Source organism: Plectropomus leopardus, chromosome 2 (assembly GCF_008729295.1).
Source record: "Plectropomus leopardus isolate mb chromosome 2, YSFRI_Pleo_2.0, whole genome shotgun sequence".
Classification (NCBI taxonomy): domain Eukaryota; kingdom Metazoa; phylum Chordata; class Actinopteri; order Perciformes; family Serranidae; genus Plectropomus; species Plectropomus leopardus.
The window spans coordinates 10803601-10824929 of record NC_056464.1 but is presented as its reverse complement, the minus strand read 5'-3'; the positions used below and the strand labels follow the sequence as shown (position 1 = coordinate 10824929).

At 38.0% G+C, this 21329-nt stretch overlaps 2 protein-coding genes across 2 annotated transcripts; both read left to right on the top strand.

The window, feature by feature from the left end:
* The first annotated feature begins 260 nt into the window (after positions 1-260).
* On the top strand, positions 261-7610 carry slc6a14 (solute carrier family 6 member 14). The gene is made up of 15 exons (XM_042498467.1): positions 261-343; positions 1083-1227; positions 1316-1447; positions 3241-3402; positions 3573-3687; positions 3777-3909; positions 4923-5063; positions 5157-5292; positions 5387-5479; positions 5573-5698; positions 5783-5901; positions 6070-6169; positions 6262-6371; positions 7126-7293; positions 7455-7610. The coding sequence occupies exons 1-15, from the start codon at positions 278-280 to the stop codon at positions 7608-7610; spliced, it is 1902 nt and encodes a 633-aa protein (XP_042354401.1). The 5' UTR covers positions 261-277.
* A 2453-nt stretch (positions 7611-10063) lies between these two features.
* LOC121952463 (sodium- and chloride-dependent neutral and basic amino acid transporter B(0+)-like) lies at positions 10064-19523 on the top strand. The gene is made up of 15 exons (XM_042499175.1): positions 10064-10117; positions 11132-11276; positions 11364-11495; positions 12545-12706; positions 12927-13041; positions 13131-13263; positions 13498-13638; positions 13969-14104; positions 14455-14547; positions 14638-14763; positions 14944-15062; positions 15168-15267; positions 18392-18501; positions 19166-19333; positions 19431-19523. The coding sequence occupies exons 1-15, from the start codon at positions 10064-10066 to the stop codon at positions 19521-19523; spliced, it is 1827 nt and encodes a 608-aa protein (XP_042355109.1).
* Positions 19524-21329: the final 1806 nt, after the last annotated feature.

Below are 21329 nucleotides of genomic sequence, written 5' to 3'. Positions count from 1 at the left end.
ACCTCTATATCATATTGGATGAGTTCAGGTGAGTCACAAATGTCATCAAGAAGATGACTTCCTTCACTGTTGTGCATTAAATCATGATTACAGTAAAAAAAAAAATATCTGCACAAGCACAAGCTCCGCTGTGTTGTAGGAAGGAGGGTAAGGGCAGGTGATTGGTCTGAAAACATCACTCCCTTGTCTGTCGGAGGTGAAGGGGGGGACTTTTAAACAGACCTACCTGAGTGATTTGGATTTCTCATACAGACCATTTACAAGCTGGTGAAAGGACATGAGGGAATACAGCTGGAGCAGTTTCAAAGATTTGATTTTCAGAAATCCTGCTGTTGTCGACCAGGTAGGATTGCAAACCAGCTTGACTGGACTTTTAATGCATAGTTTGCCACAAAATAGTTACATTGAATCAGACTGAGGAATTGGGTGCATGCATGTATTTGTAATTAAGAAATCCAATGCAAGTCTACAGAGGAACACAAAACATAGTGTTTGCTTGATTTAGTATTTAATTCAGAAAAAAAAATCCATGCTTTTTTTTGTTAATTGTAGGAAGTTTTTAAAAATGTTTTTTTTTATGATGTGAGTTTAGAGGAGGTGAAGCAAGATCTAATTTAAATACTTTATAATGGATTAATTTAAGTGGCCGTTAAAGTGAAATTGTAATGATGATGATAATTTTTGGACGTGAAAGTGATGATTAACACGCTGAAACCACCAAAATAAAATCTCAGTGTGACACAAGAGTGGAAATCACTTTTAAAATTATTAGTAAAAAGGCCCCTTTTTAAAAAAAAAAATATATATATAAATATTTTGTATCATGTTTGTTTTAGCAGTAAGGAGAATTACTCAAGATGATCAACAGTGAAATCAGCTGTAGAAGTGACTATTGTTTGAGCTTGGATATCACACTGACATCATTTTTGTTAAATATTGTTATTTAGTATCATTCAAAACTTAACTGTTCTCACTGCCGTTGTTTTTCTTATGATGTTCAAGGTACAATATAAAATATCTGAGATATTTCAGAAATTTTTACCACATAAAAAAATACTTAATAGAAATTTCCCAATGGGCAGGATCCACATGTGAATGATGGGGATGAGAACACTGAGCGCGGGAACTGGGCCAACAAGAGGGAGTACATCCTCTCTACAATCGGCTACGCTGTTGGGCTGGGAAATATCTGGAGATTCCCATATATGGCCTACAAGAACGGAGGGGGTAAACATTTGGTGTCTAATGGATTAGTATTGGAAATCCTGTTCGATAGCACCATTGTTGATATTGTATTTAATTGTCTTCTGAGCAGGAGCCTTTCTCATCCCCTATTTTGTGATGTTGGTGGCGACTGGAATCCCTCTTTTCTTCCTGGAAAGTGCCTTTGGGCAGTTTTGCAGTCAAGGTCCAATTAACATATGGAGGGCAGTGCCAATCCTGCAGGGTAAGACTAGCATCCAAGTTTTGGGACAGATCAGTCGGGTAGATCTAAAGGTAAAGATGTCAAACATGAGGGATTTCATGAGGCTGTTGGTTAATGGTTAACTTCAGAGGAGCTTTGGGTTGTTTGGTTTTAAGGCTTTAACCCTTTGAGGATGCACAATCATTCAAACCATCAGTACAAGCTGTATTACAGCCTTATAGACCGTTTCACTGCTATTCTGTTGCCCAATTATGTCCAGTTATGTCCCAATATACTTCCTGTCAGCTGCTTCATTAACAGTTTTCAACACAAAGGGACCCATTTAGAATGGTTATGTTGTCAACTATGATACAGTTACAGACTGAATCACTGAGACATCACGCTAAAAACAACAAAAAATTTCCAGGTAGACAACTGGCAACTGGTTACGATTGCAGGGGTATATGTTGGTTTCTGTTGTCTTTTTCAGCCATAACTGTAACGTTTAAAGACACATAGTTGAATACTGTGGTCTGACATATTTGACATTTCTGCTATGCTTATTTTATGTACTGTGTTGCTTTTTATACCGTATCTGATAAACCAAATCTACTGGCACAAAACTTAGCAATGTGATGCAATGGACAAGGGTTGCGGGAAAAAGTAGCCACCTAAAATAATCCATAGACTACCAGTGTAAGCATACGCTGTAATTGCTCTCTTTATCCTACATACACGAATATCAATGGAGGCCGCAACAGACCAGCAACTCCAGTATTCTGATCAATGAAATCACCTTTTTGTCAATGGAGACTGGTGGTTTTGATACAACAGCAGCAATTTCCTATCAGAAAAATTTGTCTGAAGGCAAAGTAATGTGGTGAAAATATTCTAAATAAAGTGTGCACTTAAACGGATGTTTTTTTTTAAGGTGGTCAAAAACTAAGACACCGCTTGCTCAGTGCCGCTTGATTTTGTGTACATGACACAAGGATTTTCTACCATGACGTTATCATAAATAAACATTGTGATTCTGTCTATAGCAGTAGAATTCACTGGTCAAATGACCATATAAACACTGAGAGCAAGAAACATCAATGTTGATATTGGCACCTGACTTTTGCTTTACGATACACATCTGAACATCAAGTATTATTTATGTTACGTGAATGTGATCTGGGGATCAGTCGACATTTGCATAGAAATTTGAACTAGTAATGATAATTATATTTGAGGTGATATTAAATGACATTTTTTGATTTATTACTGATGACATTGCAAATAATGATGTACGACACATTAATAGAAGCAACAAAGCCATAATGACACTGAATGAGGGATCAGCATTGTTGATTTAAAGTTGTTGCAGAAAGTCTGCTTATCAGATTTGGTCCTGTAGATTAATCCACAGAAAATAAGTTATGAGAAAATTATTTTCTAACATAAAATATAAAGTACATTACTGCAAAATGACTACAAGCATAATCTAGCTTTGTGGACAGTCATTTGCCATTTGCACGCAGAACTCAATATGTTTGATTAGAGTTCATATGATTGCTGCAGTTGGTCACAATCACAATTACTGACATTTTCTATTTGGACTGCTTGTTAGCTGCTTCCAGGTTATGACATTAATCTACACTGAAGGATGATCTAGCCTTCTGAAGAATAGCTTAGACTGTTTTAAAATAAATAAAAGAAATAACATTTTTTTAGGACCGCTGCAACAGCTGTGATTTTGGTAGAACTAATCTAAAAACTTTAAAGAGGCTGATTAAACCAACATTATATAAAATTAACAGTGCCTTATACCCTCTTTTTCTCCTTCTCTCCAGGTGTTGGCATTGCCATGGTTATGGTGACTCTAATAGTATCAATTTATTATAACGTCATCATCGGCTACAGCCTGTACTACATGTTCGCTTCCTTCCAGTCGCCTCTGCCGTGGGCCAGCTGCCTCAATCAGGCTGACAGTAACTGCAGCAACACGCCTATAGGTGCTTGTTTTCATCTCCAGTTCTTTCAAAAGTTCTGTGCAACTTTAACTAGAATTATCAACAGCATACACTTAAGGTCAAACCTACATGCTAAAATAAGTCTTCCGTTCTGGGAAATTAATGCTTGTAAATATTCACTACATTGACTTTTTTTTTTTTTACTTTTCCAGTGTACTGCAATGTAAGTGGAGTTTTAATGACCAACTGGACTCTGCAAAACAGCACCTGTCCTTCAGCCAACATGATCACAGTTCCAGTAAAGAGCCCGAGTGAGCAGTACTGGGAGTAAGAGCCACACACTGGTGCAAACAAGCACAAATACACACACTTGTCATACTGCTGTGGCTGTACAGTCAGATGTCTCTCCTCCTCAGCCATGTGGCTCTACAGAGATCCAGCGGTCTAGATGAAACAGGACCAGTAGTTTGGCACTTGGCCCTCTGTCTGCTGCTGAGCTCCATTCTTGTTGCTGCAGCGCTCATCAAAGGCATCAAGTCATCAGGCAAAGTAAGACAACATCCAAATCATAGGAAGTCCTTGTTCACGTTCCAACATCAGGGCCAACGCATGTGTCAAGCCCACTACAAGTATCAAACAGCCAAACATCCCATCATTTTTATCTGAAGGGTTTCCTACAATACAAAGCATGCCTCTCACTCAGCTACATGCCAAAAAATGGTTTGATCCATGCTCAGCTGCCATGAGACAGTCAGGGAGTCAATCATTTTTATCACTATCTGTATTTACTTTGTTAAAAGGACTAGTTCCACATTTTGGTATATGCTTGCAAGCTTAGTAACAAGACCAAACATCTACAGGCAGAGCAGCAGTTCTACTAACATGCAGATGTTAAATTTAATATTTGCAACAAGTCCTGAAACCCATATGCCAATATATGCCATATGTTTGTTCCTTTCTAATACGACAGACCCAGGAGGTTAAAGCAACAAAACCACCTAGTTAAATTTAGAAAAAGAGTCATGATTTTGGTTACAAACAGAACATTTGTTACGTAGCTCACAGTAAATTACATTCATAGGCTACGTAATGGCACACTGTAACCTTACATACTTAAATGATACAACATGTTCATTAGTAAACTACCTGAACTTGAGGTGCTAGAGTTATCTTTGTATAGAGCCAGTCCAGCTCTTTGACCCTTTTTCCACTCATTATGCTAGGTTGAGCCCACCAGCTGCTGGCTGCAGACATGAAAGTAGTTTCTCTCTTCTCATCTTTACTGTCAGTAAGAAGGCGAATAAGTGGATTGCCATAAATGTCAAACTACTTTGTAAAAATGTACACAGTGTGCAGATTTTAGATAAAACTACCTTGAGATCAGAAATACCAGTAGGCCTAAATGCTAGCTGAAGAGATAAAAAGTCACATGCTTATTGCGAAACTGCTTTCGTGAGCTCGGATAGGTTTTACACTTTATAATCTTCCAGCAGCAATGCAATAAAATATTAATGATTTTTTTTTTTTCCCACAATTGAAACTCATGGCTTTTGTCTCTCTAGGTCGTGTATTTCACAGCTACATTTCCTTATGTGGTGATTCTGATCCTGCTGATCAGAGGTGTGACACTAGAGGGAGCCAGAGATGGGATAGAGTTCTACATTGGTTCCCAATCGAACTGGACTAAACTGAGAGAAGCGCAGGTACGGACCCAACTATCCATGTTTATCTATGACCAGGTACAGCCAGGAAAAGACAACATTTCCTTTGATTAAAAGCACGACTATGTTTTTTAGGCCTGGAATGATGCAGCAACTCAGACCTTCTACTCCCTCTCCATTGGCTGGGGTGGAGTCATGACTCTTGCTTCCTACAACAACTTCCACAACAATGTGTTCAAGGACTCATTTGTTGTAACACTTACTAATGCTGGTAAGAGCACAGCCACTGCAACAATGTTATTTAAATTAAGTTTAAATTATGTAAATATTCTGTTATCTATTTTGATATTTTCATCTATCCCTAGGCACCAGTGTCCTTGCAGGCTTTGCCATATTTTCAATCTTGGGTCACATGGCTCACATCTACAAAGTGCCTGTTGAAAAAGTGGTGAACGAAGGTCAGACAAATAAACCATTTGGGCACCAATAAAGAAAAAATGTGGAGGACTGCCACGTGGCCTCTGATGTTTTGTGTCTTTGTCTTTGTGCAGGGTTTGGCCTGGCATTCATTGCATATCCAGATGCGCTGTCTAAACTTCCTATTTCCCCTCTGTGGTCCACGTTGTTCTTCTTCATGCTTTTGACTGTCGGTCTGGATTCTCAGTTTGCAGGAATAGGTGAGACCATCAGTTTGCAATCATACTTTACTATCATTAAATCTACTGCTGATTTATTTTGAATTCTCTTCTTCCTGTCATCAGAGGTGATCACCACCTGCCTGCTTGATGCCTTCCCGAAATTCTTCAAATCAAAACGAGCTTTATTGAGTCTAACAACATCTTCCATCCTCTACCTGTTGGGCCTGCCTTGTGTCACAAGGGTAAGCCTGCATTACTGTAACTTTATGGTACTGATGTAAACATAGGTCTACTTAACATACTCAGCTGGTGTGTGTGTGTGTGTGTGTGTGTGTGTGTGTGTGTGTGTGTGTGTGTGTGTGTGTGTGTGTGTGTGTGTACGTGTGTACATGTGTGTGTGGCTGAGAAAGGCAGGAATATACTGGGTGACTCTAATTGACCACTTTGTTGCCACCTGGGTTCTGCTATTTTTGGTACTCTTTGAGATCATCGGTGTCTGCTACATATATGGTAAATATGATAATTGGAGATATTTGCACATGAAGACTGAAAGCCTTAAACTGCAGCTGTTAACGTGTGTGTGTTCTTCTCATGCATTACAGGAGCGAACCGTTTTATTAAAGACATTGAGATGATGATTGGAAAAAAGAGTTTCTATTTCTGGCTGTGGTGGAGAGCGTGTTGGTTCTTCCTAAGTCCCTGTATAATAGTGGTGAGTGCAACGTCTCACAATGCCACTAATGCAAGAGACTTATGCTCTATTAATCACATGTTCTGGAAGGATCTGCTTGAAAGTACATGCATGTGATGTTGAGTGCCATCACAGGAGTTTAATCAAGAATTATTGTGCTAAAGACAGCTATGTGAATGGATGAAAGTTATCCAATCAAATTACCAGAATAAACACTCTTCACTTTGCAATTTTTCAAAAACCAATTGATTAGGGTTAGGAAAACATTACATTTTGGCTTAAAATTCCCACTGTTTGTTGCTTAAACCTGAGGAAGTTAACTTAAAATTGCAGTGTTTAATGTATGTTGTGAATTCATTTTAAAAAACAGATTGGGTCAAGGTTAGTATGTACCATACATAAAGTGTATTTTGAAAAGAGACAATGCATGTAACAAGCATATATTAACATGCCATCACTGAATGTGAGGGGGAGCACCGAGGGCATCATAATATGCCATGTGTATAGGTCCACTAACAAAGTTAAGTTATTTGATGAGTTGGGGCGAGAACGTGTTGGGTATTCATGTAATCCAAACTGTCATGTATATGCTATTTATGAATGTATCATATCTGTGGTTTGCAGAAATGCACAATGCCAACATTTTATTCCACTGACTACAGGGTCTTTATGTAATTGCTTTTGAGCAAAGAAAATGAATAAATAAAACTGACCTGAAATTAGTTCACATTAATTCTGATTTAATGAATGAAATCAGCTGCCGTTTGTTGTTTAGGTGATCCTGATCTGGTCTCTGATGACACTTAAGCCAACCCACTATGGAGAAGTGCAGTACCCAGTGTGGGGTTTAGCTCTGGGCTGGTGCATGGCTGTATTTGTCCTCCTCTGGATCCCTGTCATCGCTGTAAATAAGCTGATAAGAGCAAAGGGAAGCCCCTGGAAGGTGTGTATTTGTGTGTTCTGTGATAGCTTAAAAAGTATAGAGGCTCGAAACAATAATGGTCTACATTTTTCAAAGCAATGCATTTTGCACAGTTTGAGATTTTTTTCCCATGAATTCAAAGATATGGAAAATAAACAATCCTAACCTTTTACTTTCCACAGCGTCTGAAGTCATTGTGCACTCCAGCTGAGGAATGGCATCCCTACCTGGATGTTCACAGAGGAGAACGCTACTCACAAGAACGCTGCCACCTCAGGATGGGCAATAAAACCAAACCAGAAGTTAATGTAAATGTAATCTCAAGCTCATGGCTCTGATGTGTGTTTTGTATGTTTGGCCATCATTTTCTTCCCTTTGGTGAAGTAGTAGGATCTGTGCAAACCATTGTACTCATAGTTTAAGTTGCTTTAAGTGAAAATATTTGCCTATTATTTCAACGGAAAAAGAGTTATAAAGGCATCCCATTTCAGGCCTCTTCCTGTTTATCTGCTATTAAATGTCAAGGTTAATATTCACTTTAGTTTTAGCTGTGGTTTGGTCTGCTATCTTCAGGGGAAAATATCTGAGTCTCTTTGACTCTTTTCACGTTTTAATCTGCTGTCCAGCATTTCCAGATGGAGCATGCAACAAGCTTGTGTGAGGTCATGTGTTCACAGTAAATGAAGCAGAGCCATTTGGGACTCCACACAGACCAGTGACCAATAATAACGAGTAAAAAATGTTTGAAAACTACTTAGCACAATAATAGCAATGCTTTCATGTCAAGGGAATGATTTGATTCAATGCATGTGTCAACAATAATGCTGAATTAGCTTTGGAATCAGATAACACTTCTGATTTTGTCAATGATCAACTGATTTTTATTTATCTCACTTTTTTTCATCTGAAATAATTCTGTTCTGTTCTGTCAGTAGTGACTGTTTCGGTGTCAGTTGTCATGCTTGTTTTTATGTCAAATAGTTTCCTGTCAGTTAACATCGTCTCTGTTATCTTCTACAATAAATAGCTTCTTCGTCCATCTCCGATGTTGAGCTGCTTTTAAATGCCACATCTATACTTAGCAGGTATTTTGTATGCCACATTCAAAACAATAATATAGCAGTAAATTAATAACTGCTATGTTACATGTTTAATTTTGCAAAACACGTATTTAAACTACTTTTTGATAAGCTTACAAATCTACCACATTGCTGTTATTTTTTATGTTTTGCTTTTTTTTTAAGCAAGCTTGATTTATAATAGCATACTATAATAAAATTTAATCAAAAGACAACATGACTGAAAGCCTGTTCCACATTAAAAAAACAGTAGGCCATAAGCTAAGCTAACTAAACTAATAACTTGGCTTACTGTTGCATTTAAAACAACTTGACTTGAACACTGTCCCTCAGTGACAAAGTTCAGGCTCTTGAACAACCACCATACTCCCGATTCACGTTCATTAGCCTACATCAAGCATGACTGGCTGGAAAGAGGTTACGTGAAAATCAGAGGATCATTTTTTGTGAGTGTCAAGGATTCATTGTTGAGAATTCATTGGACAATTTGGCTTGATAACTTCACAAAAGTCTAGAAGATTAAGATTAAATCAAGATTAAATTATTTTATCAAGTTCAAGTTAGTGGAGTGCTAAACCAGAAGTTAGCCGCTATTATGTGCTACTTTCATGAAGTTCACAATGTGTTTAGTTGAATATATTTAGAGGTACTGATAAAACTTCATGGTTACCTTGGAGGAAGTAGTTTGTGGTGCTGTTGAGTTGTAATGCATTACTCTGAGAAGTATGATGCATTACACAGAGAGCAGTCTGATATCTTGTCTACTACTTTTACATAATGCATTAATCATTGCAGTATCAACATTATTCACCGCTGCAGAAGGAACAGTCTCAGTTAGACTGAATAAACCATCGATTTCAGAGTCTGTGAATTTGTGTGAGAGAGAGACAGACATAGAGATATCCAGTATTTACTGACGTGACAGGTCATATTTACAAAAGAATTTCCCAATATGTGTGAACAGTGACACAGTATTTGGTCAAGCCTGAGGGCTCATACTGCACATTACAGTAGCAATGACTCTGTCTGTGCGTTTGTTGGTGTGCCTGATTGTGACCATAACAAAAGCTGAGGCGTTATAACAAGCTGCGGCAGGGGCCTGTACAGGAGTTTATAATTCATCTCTATGTGTCACTGGTTATGTCATCAGTCATGTTTGTGGTCACATCATCACTCTACAATTATTGAATGACCTCAGTGATTAAGCAGCTGTCTGACATCACTTAACACACTGAGCAGCTGTCTTTACTTCTGACTGTCTTTTAACCAGACAGTCTTACAGACTATCATAAGTTACTGCAGTGGAGAAGATACAGTTATACATACATATGATCACACACCAGAAGAACTTCACTGCTTTGTACATTTATGTATTCATTTTCGTTGTTTTTTTTAAATGCACTTTTAATGGCATTTTTTGATAAAATGTGTTACTTACATAAAGCCTTTATTTAGGAGGTTTGTCTCCTATTGTTTTAAAATTATTCTAACATTATGCAATACATCTCGCTTCAAGGGAAAACTGTTTAAACAATTATAACTGAAATTGACAGGCATGTTTTGACAGTGTAGACAGGTTCACTTCAAGATGAAAACCTGTCTGACGGCGATCATTGGCAGGAATCCGGTTTGGTAACTTTGACTAAAGATAGTTGTGGGTTTTTTTTAGCAATTTGAATTTTCTTTTCTAAACTGTCAGAAGCAGACAAGCAATGTTGAAAAATGGCTCGAACGTGTCCAAGAATCCTGCTCTTCTTACTGATCAGGTAGGACTGCAAATAGCTCAATAACTAACTATATAGGCTTCTTATATATAGGCAATACACTTTGTATTTATTTTTTACAATATTAAAAATGAACTTTATCACAATGTTAAAAATAAGCCTTGAACATTGAATCATTAAAAAAAGTGAGAATTTACTATTAGTAGATCTGTGTTTTACACTATATACTGTATATAGCCCATTTTCCACCAAAATTTATTTCCTTCATCTTAATCCTGCACGTTTTTGTACTTATTTATTTATTAATATAGTTTATTTTGCACAGTATTATCTTGCTATTTTGCTATCCCTTTGCTGCTGCAATGTTGGAAATTTCCCCACTGTGGGACTAATAAAGGATTATCTTATCTTATCTTATCTTATCTTATCTTAAAAACAAGAAGATAAAACAAGTAGACATGTTTGCCTTTGACAACTGCATCAACATTTGAAATATCTTCATAATCAACCCCACCCTCGTGTTTGACATAATGTCTGACATCAGTGACAATTTGTGACAGGTAGCCTGTCATTCAAACATCATAAATTCTCCTTTCATGACATGAAGGTGTAAATCTCATCTTAATGCACCAACCACAATAAGAGTAGAGCTAATTCACTGTATAAGATTTCAAGTGACCAAAATATCCACCAATGTGTTTCATCTGTTTTTGTGTCTGCACGAGTCACAGTGAGGCTATAATAACAGTATAATCCTGTATCCTGATATTTGTAATAATTCCTTTTCATAGCAGATGTGACTTGTCACAGTAGAGCAAGCATAGATGTGACTGATTATAATAGCGTAAAAGAGCCTTTGTTAATGTTATTCTTAACACCTGTGCATTTCCTGCAAATAAAAGAGATGAGAACATGGACTATATAGTTAGTATTCATTTAAACAATGGTTTGTAGTGATTCTTATATGGCATACATTATTTGATCTTTCAGATTTATTATTAGGTAAATTAATACCATGGATGATACTTTTTTTTTTTAAAACTTTGCTTTGAGCAGGACTCTCATGTGGATGATGGCGATGAGAATCCTGAGCGTGGAAACTGGACCAACAAGACAGAGTACATGCTCTCTATGATAGGGTTTGCTATTGGTCTTGGAAATGTCTGGAGATTTCCATACGTGGCCTATAAGAACGGCGGCGGTAATTATTTATTACAATTAAATCACTTGTGGTAACAGTGTTGTGAATACTGTGATCGTGAAAACTTGCTTTTATCCCTCTGAGCAGGTGCCTTTCTCATTCCCTATTTCCTGATGTTGGTTTTATGTGGAATTCCTCTTTTCTTCCTGGAAAGTGCCATCGGCCAGTTCTGCAGCCAAGGGCCGGTCAACATGTGGAGAGCAGTGCCGTTACTGCAGGGTAGGCCTGAGAGATCAGTAGAATAATCTGAAAGGCTGCGACGCTTAAGACCAGGATATTAAATGTGACTAGCATTAGCTCCAACTATCAGATCAAAATTCATGCCTAAGTGTCAGAAATGTTCCTAAAACTTCAAAGAATCATTGTAAAAAGGACAGCAACTTTAAGTTATTTTTGATTTGTGTTTGACCATTTTTAAATGTGAACCAATTAATTAATTTGTTTAATATGACAGAAAGTTGGGGAAAATGTCTATGGTTAATTACTGCGGCAAATAAGAGAACCTGGAAACAGAAAGTTTGGTCATTTTGGTAAGTTTTCAATTTCGATCTTTAATGTAAGTCAACAGTGTTCATAACTATACTCAAGTCTGAAGGAAAGGTAATATTATAATAATGTCTACAGGCTCTTCTTCTGCCTAACAGATGAGACAAAATCAAGACAGTTGTTGTTTTAGGGCTCAGCTGAGTCATTTCTAGTAAAACATTTTGCCAGATAACATCCATGCATTACAACTAGGGGTGTAACAATACACATGTTCGTATCGAATAGTTCAGCGCGAGGCTTTCAGTTTTGGTTTGGTACTCATTACGTATCATTTCACAGAGATGTTTAGTCATGTATTTATGAGACTGAAAGAACTAAGAGAGCTTGGTATATAGCAAATTGTCACTCACACACAGTACCATACATTTCCCAGCCCTTTTACATGTTTTTGACATGTATTTTTCACGTATTTTCACGTATTCTTTTGTTTGTCTTTGTTTATTACTAGTACCACATTTTACATTTTATATTTTATAAGGAGCTGTTTTTGTTTTATATGATGGGCTACTCAGGTATGGCTCCATCATTGTTCAAAGTCAAAAATATCATACATTATGATGTTAGTTTTAATCATAAATTAATTAATTAAGCATAAAATAGAAGTTTAATCAAAGAAGGTTCTCTGGCATTTGTACTTTTTTTGCTGTACCGAAAACCAACTGAACCTGTAAATTTAGTAAACCGTAACACCCCTAATTATTATGACCTATTATCTTTTCCAGGTGTCGGCCTATCCATGGTTGTTGTGAACGCAATAACATCAATTCTTTATAACGTCATCATCGCCTACAGCCTGTTCTACATGTTCTCCTCCTTCCAGTCGCCTCTGCCGTGGGCCAGCTGCCTCAGCGAGGCTGGCAGTAACTGTACCAACACACCTACGGGTGCTTTTCTACTCAATAATCTTAGCTTGTTAGATGTTGTATACCATATCTGCTGTTTGGTGAATGCTGATCTGTCACTCTTGACTTCATCTACACTGTCAGTTTTAACTTAACTGAATTAAACACTATCATCCTACTTTTGTGATGTAAACACTACTTCTTAGGATTTAATATGTGTAGACAGCCATCACATAGACTGATTTATTTTTTACTTTTCCAGTGTACTGCAATGTAAGCGGTGTTTTAGTGACCAACTGGACTCTGCAAAACAGCACCTGTCCTTCAGCCAACATGATCACAGTTACAATGCAAAGCCCGAGTGAGCAGTACTGGGAGTAAGAGCCACACACTGGTGCAAACAAGCACAAATACACACACTTGTCATACTGCTGTGGCTGTACAGTCAGATGTCTCTCCTCCTCAGCCATGTGGCTCTGCAGAGATCCAGCGGTCTAGATGAAACAGGACCAGTAGTTTGGCACTTGGCCCTCTGTCTGCTGCTGAGCTCCATTCTTGTTGCTGCAGCGCTCATCAAAGGCATCAAGTCATCAGGCAAAGTAAGACAACATCCACCTTGTAGCAGATCATAGTAAAAAAAAAATCTGCTTTTCTTTCAATAAAAAAAAGGATTTGGTGAGCCATGGCTCATACAATTACTTTGCGGAGTAATAGTAATATACTCATATTTCAAGCTTCAAGCAGTTTACATCTCTTTGAAATTAAGGCAGTTGCATTGCTCTGTCGTCAGCTCACAAGTTCAGCATATGATCTTATTGCTTTTGTCTCTCCAGGTTGTGTATTTCACAGCTCCATTTCCTTATGTGGTGATTCTGATCCTGCTGATCAGAGGTGTGACACTAGAGGGAGCCAGAGATGGGATAGAGTTCTACATTGGTTCCCAATCGAACTGGACTAAACTGAGAGAAGCGCAGGTACGGACCCAACTATCCATGTTTAACTGCAATAAGACCAAGTTCTTAAAGGGGAACACAACTTAAATTTGAGAATCTCAATATGTTATTTCGATGGTCTGGGAAAGCTGAATCAAAATTTGAGAACATGACCTACTCCTTTTCAAACTCAGAGATCAGAGAAGTATTAAATTGTGATTTCATCAATTCTAAAGTCTGGAGCTACTCCACAGATGATGAATGGGAGATGGGATTTTATGGACCCCAAGAATGTTTTTCTGTTTTTATACCAAGGATGGTTTGCAAAATATGTCCTACATCAATCTTTCAAAACATCTTGGCGTGTTTTAGGTCTGGAAGGATGCAGCAACCCAGACTTTCTATTCCCTTTCCATTGCGTCAGGTGGAGTTGTGGCTCTTGCTTCCTATGGCAACTTCCACAACAACATGTTCATGGACACAATTATTGTAACCCTCTGTAATCATGGTAGGAAAACTATATACATGTTGACGCACTCTTTCAAATCACTTGTTTTTTTATTTTTGCATGATCACTAGAGGGGGAAAAAATCATCATCAGCACTAAGTAAAGATATAACAATATGATGCCATAAGTGCCTAATTTAGTTAATTAAAGCTACAGTGTACTGATTTCTGACTTCAGCAACCCCACTGGGTCCTCATCGAGAGTCATGCATACAGGTAGCTTTCATGTCCTGTAGCTAGATATTGTCTGCTAGGACATAGTTTGAGTGCCATGCTTTTATACAGTATGTGAAACAGAGTGTGATATCTCTAAAGTGAATAGAGTATATGACTATTTTCATCTCCTCCTAGGTACCAGTGTGTTTGCAGGCTTTGCTATCTTTTCAATTTTAGGTCATATGGCTCACGTCTATGGAAAGCCTATTGGAGCCGTGGTGAAGGAAGGTCAGACTTCTAAAATACTACCTCCTTTCAAAAAAAGACCAAAAAAAAGCTACGTGTTCTCTGAGGTTCTGTTTCTCTATCCTTGTGCAGGTTTCGGCCTGGCATTCATTGCATATCCAGACGCTTTGGCTAAGCTTCCCATTTCCCCTCTCTGGTCTGTCCTGTTCTTTTTAATGCTTTTCATAATTGGCCTGGACTCTCAGTTTACACTATTAGGTGAGATCGTCATTTACTAGTGGCTCTGCTGTAATACTACTATTTGGCATACATTTAAATATTAACACAGTATCAACACAGTTTAACATATTTATGTTGAAGCAATAAATCACTGTTTACCACTCAGCCTAAAATCGTTCATTTCGCTCACTGATTCTCATCTCTCTTCTTATCATTCAGAGGTGACCACCACCTGCCTGACCGATGCCTTCCCTGAATTCTTCAAATCCAAGCGTGCCTTATTGACAATAGTGACATGTATCATCATCTTCTTCCTGGGCCTGCCATGTGTCACGAGGGTACAGCAGATCTATATATAGTGACTTTATTACTACTGTCTGATATCATTACCCTGCTTACCAGCAGTGTCTGTGTTTGTGTGTGTGTTTGTGTGTCTGGGATAGGCAGGAATATACTGGGTGACCCTGATTGACCACTTTACTACCAGCTGGGTGATGTTAATTTTGGCTATCATGGAGATCGTTGGCTTCTGCTACATATATGGTAAATATAAATGAAAACTATACATGGTAAGTATAAATGATACATAAGATCTGACACATTACCTTTACAAGTTATTTCACTGGCTCGGCTGTATTTGTCTGGCTTATGTAACATCCTAACACTCTTCATTTTGGCTTAAATGCTGTAACTTGTTTTAGACTGGATTCATGGGGTGTTTGGGTTCAGTTTTCTAAGGTAGCTACCATAATAGTTTACCTGCTTTGGGTAAAACTTAAAGTACCCTTCTCCTAAACAAAAAAGATGCTTAAACTTAGCAGTATGCATTTACTTTAACTACCATATACCACGGTATTTTAAATAACTGACTCCAGACAACTCTCTTGATAAAAGGGAACAACAGTTTACTGTCTGTTTTAAGGTTTTTACAATGTACAGATAATATGTACCCTTTCAGTTTAAAGAAAATAAGATTCAACCAGTGTTGGGCAAGTTACTTTCAAAATGTAATACAGTACATATTACTAGTTACCATCATTTGAAAGAAATAAGTTACATTACAATATTACTCCATGTGTAGAGTTATATTGTACGCTACTTTTACGCTACTTTCACCAAAATGACGTCTGAAGTGAAACTAGGCATTACAAAATGTAGGAGGTTCATGTTGGTTTACAGTGAGTACTCTAAGCATGTAAGATCAGAATTACTGTAGGTCAATAATGTATAAATCCAGTGGAGAGCGATATTGTAGCCTAGAGCCGAACAAAGGCTCTTCTACAGAGCGCAGGTCTGACCCCTTCACATGCATCTGTTACCACTTTTTTGGATATTTGGGAACATCACCCAGATAAGTTGATAAGCGGGACAAGCAAAAAGCACACTGAGCCCAATTCCTTATCACTCACTGCCTTCATACAGGCTTCAGACACAAGAGCAGAATGGGACATGATGCAGATGTTGCAAATGTCAACACACTGATAAGGCACAGTAACCTATCACCCCGATGTGCTGATTACCAGCACCCTACTACACACACACACATATATATATACATATACATATACATATACATATATGTGTGTGTGTGTGTGTTTCTTATCTTGCACAATGAATGAATATTACGTTAAAAAGCATTGTATTTTATGTCTCCATCTGCTGGTGGCTCATCATGATAACAGTTCGCATAATATAATGTTAATTCACTACAGAAGAGACTTGATGATCACTGAAAGTAGGTAAGGACTAAAGTTTATGGATATTGGTTATTGGCCAAATGAGTTGTTATCTATCGGCATATCAGACATTGGCAAGACATTTACTATTGTGCATCCCTAACTAACGTGAGACCCAGCATCCATGACAACACAATGTGTACAATTTAAAAATAACAAATATGCCCCTTCAAAATTATAATTAACGAAACCAAATAATCAACCTTTACAAAAACGTTGCCTAGCAAATCAATAAATTACATGATTAATACATGTAACTCTGAATTTCAAAATATTACAACACAAAGTCACAGATTTCTCTGGCAAAATCTCTATTTCTCACTTTTTTAACCAATATTTCTCTATGGCAGGCTCAGAAAATACTAAGCTAAACCCCCCTGTGGTACCACACACACACATGCACGCAAAATGTTGAGAGTTGCAGGCCTAAAAGTTGCTCAGGTGCAGTTCGGCTGAGAAAATCTTTTACCTCAACAGAGCCAGAAAACACAAAAAGTTTAACTCACAGTTAGGTGGTCATTCAAGGGGAAACAAACGGTAGTCCGAAAAATGAAACCAGATGGCAGCGGCAGTTAATCCTGTCCAGGAAGTCCACAAAATAACAGTCCTATCCGGTCAGCAATGGCGTCCTCTAGTTCAGCGACTCGCCGACGCTAGCTTTAGCTTAGTAATACAACACCGACACACTCGCCACTTAACCAACTGAAACTATGCAACAAATGCGCGCTGTTTTCCACAGCGACAATCTAAATATGTTTACGCGAACTTTCACCAAACTATCTCGAGTTTGTCGGTATCCGTCCTGCCCTGTGTTTCTTCTCACTTCCCAATATGCGTCTCCTCCCGCGACTCCGTAACGACGCCTCTGCTGGACACCACTTTGTCCCCGCCCTCTCACCTTCATTTCCTCATTTACAACCAATTACCAGGTGGCTTGACTGATACCTGCTTTAACCAATAAAATAAAGAAGCTCCAATAAAGGCACAATCCGCGGTTTTATTTAATTTAACCCAAGGTTTGCTTACAATGTTATTACAATTACAGTTTATTTCAATTACTTATTCAACAAGTTACATCCTAACTTCTTTATGAGTAAGTTATTTTAATTTCTCAGGTAATTATTTTCTGTCTTTAACAATTTCAACTACATTCAATTTAATTTCCTAAATGAAGTATTTTTGTAGCGACTGCAGGAAACAAACTACAAGTCTTGGCTTGGTCTATTTTGTGACACACCAATAAAAAAGATTTGTTTGTATTCAAAATATGTCTAAATAAATGTATAAATGAGAAGGAATCAACTTACTTTGTAACATGCACAAACTTCTAATCAAAATAATCAAAGCGGTCGGTCAAAAGAAAGCGCAGTCAACATAAAATGTGCTGACCAATTCACCCTGTTTCCAGATTAACTCGACACAGGTGAAAAGCAGATGATAATTCATATATACAATTTATGAATGTCACCACTCATATCCATGTGATCCATTTCTCCCATTAACTGTAATGATGAAACTAATAAATAATATGCTAAAACAATAACAAAAACGAAATCATCCCAAATCTTCTAAATCTTACAAAATTATCTTCTCTCTAAATTAATTCAAGGATCCTATCATTTCCATTCACTTTATTAGGAATTAAATTGTTTTCAGGGCTACATATATTATTCCTTTTGTCAACACATTGCATGAAAAGACCAAAACCAGCAATAAATTAGTCATTTTCTAAATACTTTTGGACTTCCCTTTTCTCTTTGTGGCACTCTGTGCCAAACCCATGCAGATGAAAGGTCAGGGAATCACTGAATTCATTCTGATATATCATCTGGAAACTACGAACGTCTGCATAACATTTGTTGGCAGTCCGTCCAGTTATTTATAAGTTATAAGTAATTTCAGTCTTAACATTTTCTGTCCATGCATAACAGGGGGAAATCGGATTATTAAAGACATAGAGATGATGATTGGAAAAAAGAACGTTTGCTTCTGGGTTTGGTGGAGAGCATCTTGGTTCTTCATCACCCCCTGCATCCTTGTTGTGAGTACAGTCTCTTTTTGTCATTTTTTCCTATATCGCACTACAGAAACATTACACTTAACAAACCTCTCTATTTATTTTTACTTTTAACTCCTACTTCACTCCCACTTAACTTTTAGTATCTCCCTCTTGGAAGTGTTCTGCTCATGGTCTGGCATCTGGTCGCCAACTGACCTGTGGCCAGGAATGTCAAAAAATATAATAAAGAAGAAAATAGGAAGATACTCTTCAGGCAGTGAGCAGGGTCTCTGCAGATAAATATACCGTTACACACAACTTTAAATGAATTAATCTTTTTAAGTACAAAATTTATTTTGAAAATATATTTTCATAAAGTATTTGTATTTAATGGCAGAGTGACCAGACTGGCATATAAGAAAATAGCTTTAAGATTGAAAAGCACAAAAAAGATCAAATCTAATAATGTCAAATTCCTTCCTACACTGGGGTGGGGTGGGCGGGGGGTTGGGGTTGCTGTACAGGGAGACGTGGCCAACGATTCAGTGATGAGTCCCAAACATAACAACCATTAGATCTCAGCAAATCCAACAAAATTAAAAGTAACAAAAGCGAGGTAGTAGAGAGAGCTCCTGACATGAGGTGATAAAGGCTCTACATGCCTGTATGACTAGATGCTATGCTCACCAAAACCTTTGTTGTTTAGGCGATCCTGATCTGGTCTCTCATGACCTTTGTGCCCCCCACCTATGGAAAGATCAAGTTCCCAAAATGGGGCTTGTCTCTGGGCTGGTGCATAACTGCATGCATCCTTATCTGGATCCCTGTCGTCACTATATACAAGCTGATAAGAGCAAAGGGAAGCCCATGGAAGGTGTGCACATCTTATTGTATGATACAGAAAGCATTATCACAAAGATTTTCTTCTGTGTCTTACAAATTATCCCTAAATTGTACCATACTCTCTACAGCGCCTGAAGTCACTGTGTTCTCCCTCCGAGGAATGGCACCCCTTCCTGGACATCTATCGAGGAGAACGCTATGCACAAAAGACCAGTAGCTGAAAATGAGCTGTGTAAATGACCAGTGAGCTGATGTTAATGTAACTGCCAGATCACTAATGGATATTCTGATATGTTACATATGCAACAGCTATTGTAGTCAATCAATCAATTAATCACATGCCAAATGGAATCACACAAGGTACAGCCCCGGTGAAATGTCCACCCATCAGCTCCTTATGCACTCTAACTTAGTCTTTCTGACACGCTCTTAAATTGTTGACTCCTGCTTTAAAATTGCCCATGTTTCCAGATGGTTCTGCTAATCCATGATTTCTGGTTGTGGAATGATTTAACTGTCTACACATACTGACCTCAACAAGATGGCCTCATGGTCGCTACTCCTTAAGACAGACAGTGCCACTCTGCAGGTGCCTTTGAACAACATTAGTAGTGATCCCCAGCACAAAAAAGGCCAGCAACCCACATTCCCACGGTCATACGAGTCGTTATTCACTGAGGTAGAGCAGGTCGACCCCTCGCTCCTCCAGTCAGCATACTGAAGTATTCTTTGGCAAGATACTGAACACCAAAATGCTCCTGATGGCTGTTCCGTTGGAGTCTGACTGTGTCTGTTTCAATAACTGAGTCACACCTTGACCAGTAGCTTCAACCGACGGAGTGTGACTGTGTGTATGAATGTGACTTGTAGTGTTAAAGCGCTTTGAGTGGTTGAATGACTAGAAAAGCTCTATACAAGTGCAGTTCCATTTACCATTTATTATGATTATGTCAGTTATTAAGAAGGAACACGCAGTACATGTTGCACACAGCTAAAGGCTTTCATATCCTTTGAGTGTGCTTATACATGTCTTTTCAATGATTTATTTAAAAGCTAAACACCCAAATACAGTATAATCATGTACTCATGAAAAAGCAGACTGTTTCTTTTGGTGATACCTCCTCAAAGTGCTGATGCTACAAGTGAAGTTAAGGGGTCACTTAACCACATGCTATGATGGTTCAGTTTTTTAATGTATTTCTTGTTCTATGGGTGTCAGGACATCTACCTCATCGTTAACATACCTTATGGCACCAAATGTCTGTGACTTAAAGATTGAAATGCTTCAAGTTCAGCCACAGTAGGTGGTTATTGTAGTTTTCTGTAAAACCTTTCTGCTGATAGTACAAATCCTGCCATGTGCAAAAAGGATCCTCTTCTGTTTCCTCATTGGCTCCACCTAGTCATCATCTATACAAACAACACTACAAACTACACTACGTCTTGTATTCCTGTCATAAGAGTTGTAGTACTCGGGACTGGTCCTGGTCTCAAGACCAATTTTTGAAGCTCTCTGTTTTGTGTCCGAAAAGACCACGTTTGTAGTCTGTCTTTTCTCAGGCAAGGAGTGCCAGAGTGATGGCCAAACTCAAAAATGGGAGTCCACAGTGGGTGACATTTTGGTAGCTATGTCCTTTATTTTGTAAAGTCTGTGTTTTAAAAGATGGTGCTGTTTGATCCTCCTTCTTGTTTAATTTCATATTTCAATTGATGAAGCAACAGAGTAATAAAGTAAGGACAAGATATGAGACAGTATTTATGCTGAAAATTTATATCAGTCATTAAGATTGGTTAAGATTGATTCTGCTGTAGTGGTGTGTGAATATGTTGTAATGACGGTATGTACTCATTGTAACTGCGGTTGTTGTCTTTGTCATACTGCTACTATATTTTTCATTGTTTTGATGCTGAACTGTCCTGGTTTAATCTGAAGTAACCATTACTGTTCATCTTTAATTGTTATATACACTGTCCACTTTGTAGATGTAGTACTCTGCGAAACAGGATTGAGCAGATGAATAAAGTTT

What these genes read in the sequence shown, in the direction of transcription:
- LOC121952463 (XM_042499175.1), top strand. Translation starts at nt 10,064, where the DNA reads ATGTTGAAAAATGGCTCGAACGTGTCCAAGAATCCTGCTCTTCTTACT. An exon ending in CCGAGTGAGCAGTACTGGGA is followed by an intron (nt 13,042 to 13,130) that starts GTAAGAGCCACA and finishes TCTCCTCCTCAG; the next exon opens with CCATGTGGCTCTGCAGAGAT. An exon ending in GCATCAAGTCATCAGGCAAA is followed by an intron (nt 13,264 to 13,497) that starts GTAAGACAACAT and finishes TTGTCTCTCCAG; the next exon opens with GTTGTGTATTTCACAGCTCC.
- slc6a14 (XM_042498467.1), top strand. Translation starts at nt 278, where the DNA reads ATGAGGGAATACAGCTGGAGCAGTTTCAAAGATTTGATTTTCAGAAAT. An exon ending in GGCCTACAAGAACGGAGGGG is followed by an intron (nt 1,228 to 1,315) that starts GTAAACATTTGG and finishes TCTTCTGAGCAG; the next exon opens with GAGCCTTTCTCATCCCCTAT. An exon ending in CTAAACTGAGAGAAGCGCAG is followed by an intron (nt 5,064 to 5,156) that starts GTACGGACCCAA and finishes TATGTTTTTTAG; the next exon opens with GCCTGGAATGATGCAGCAAC.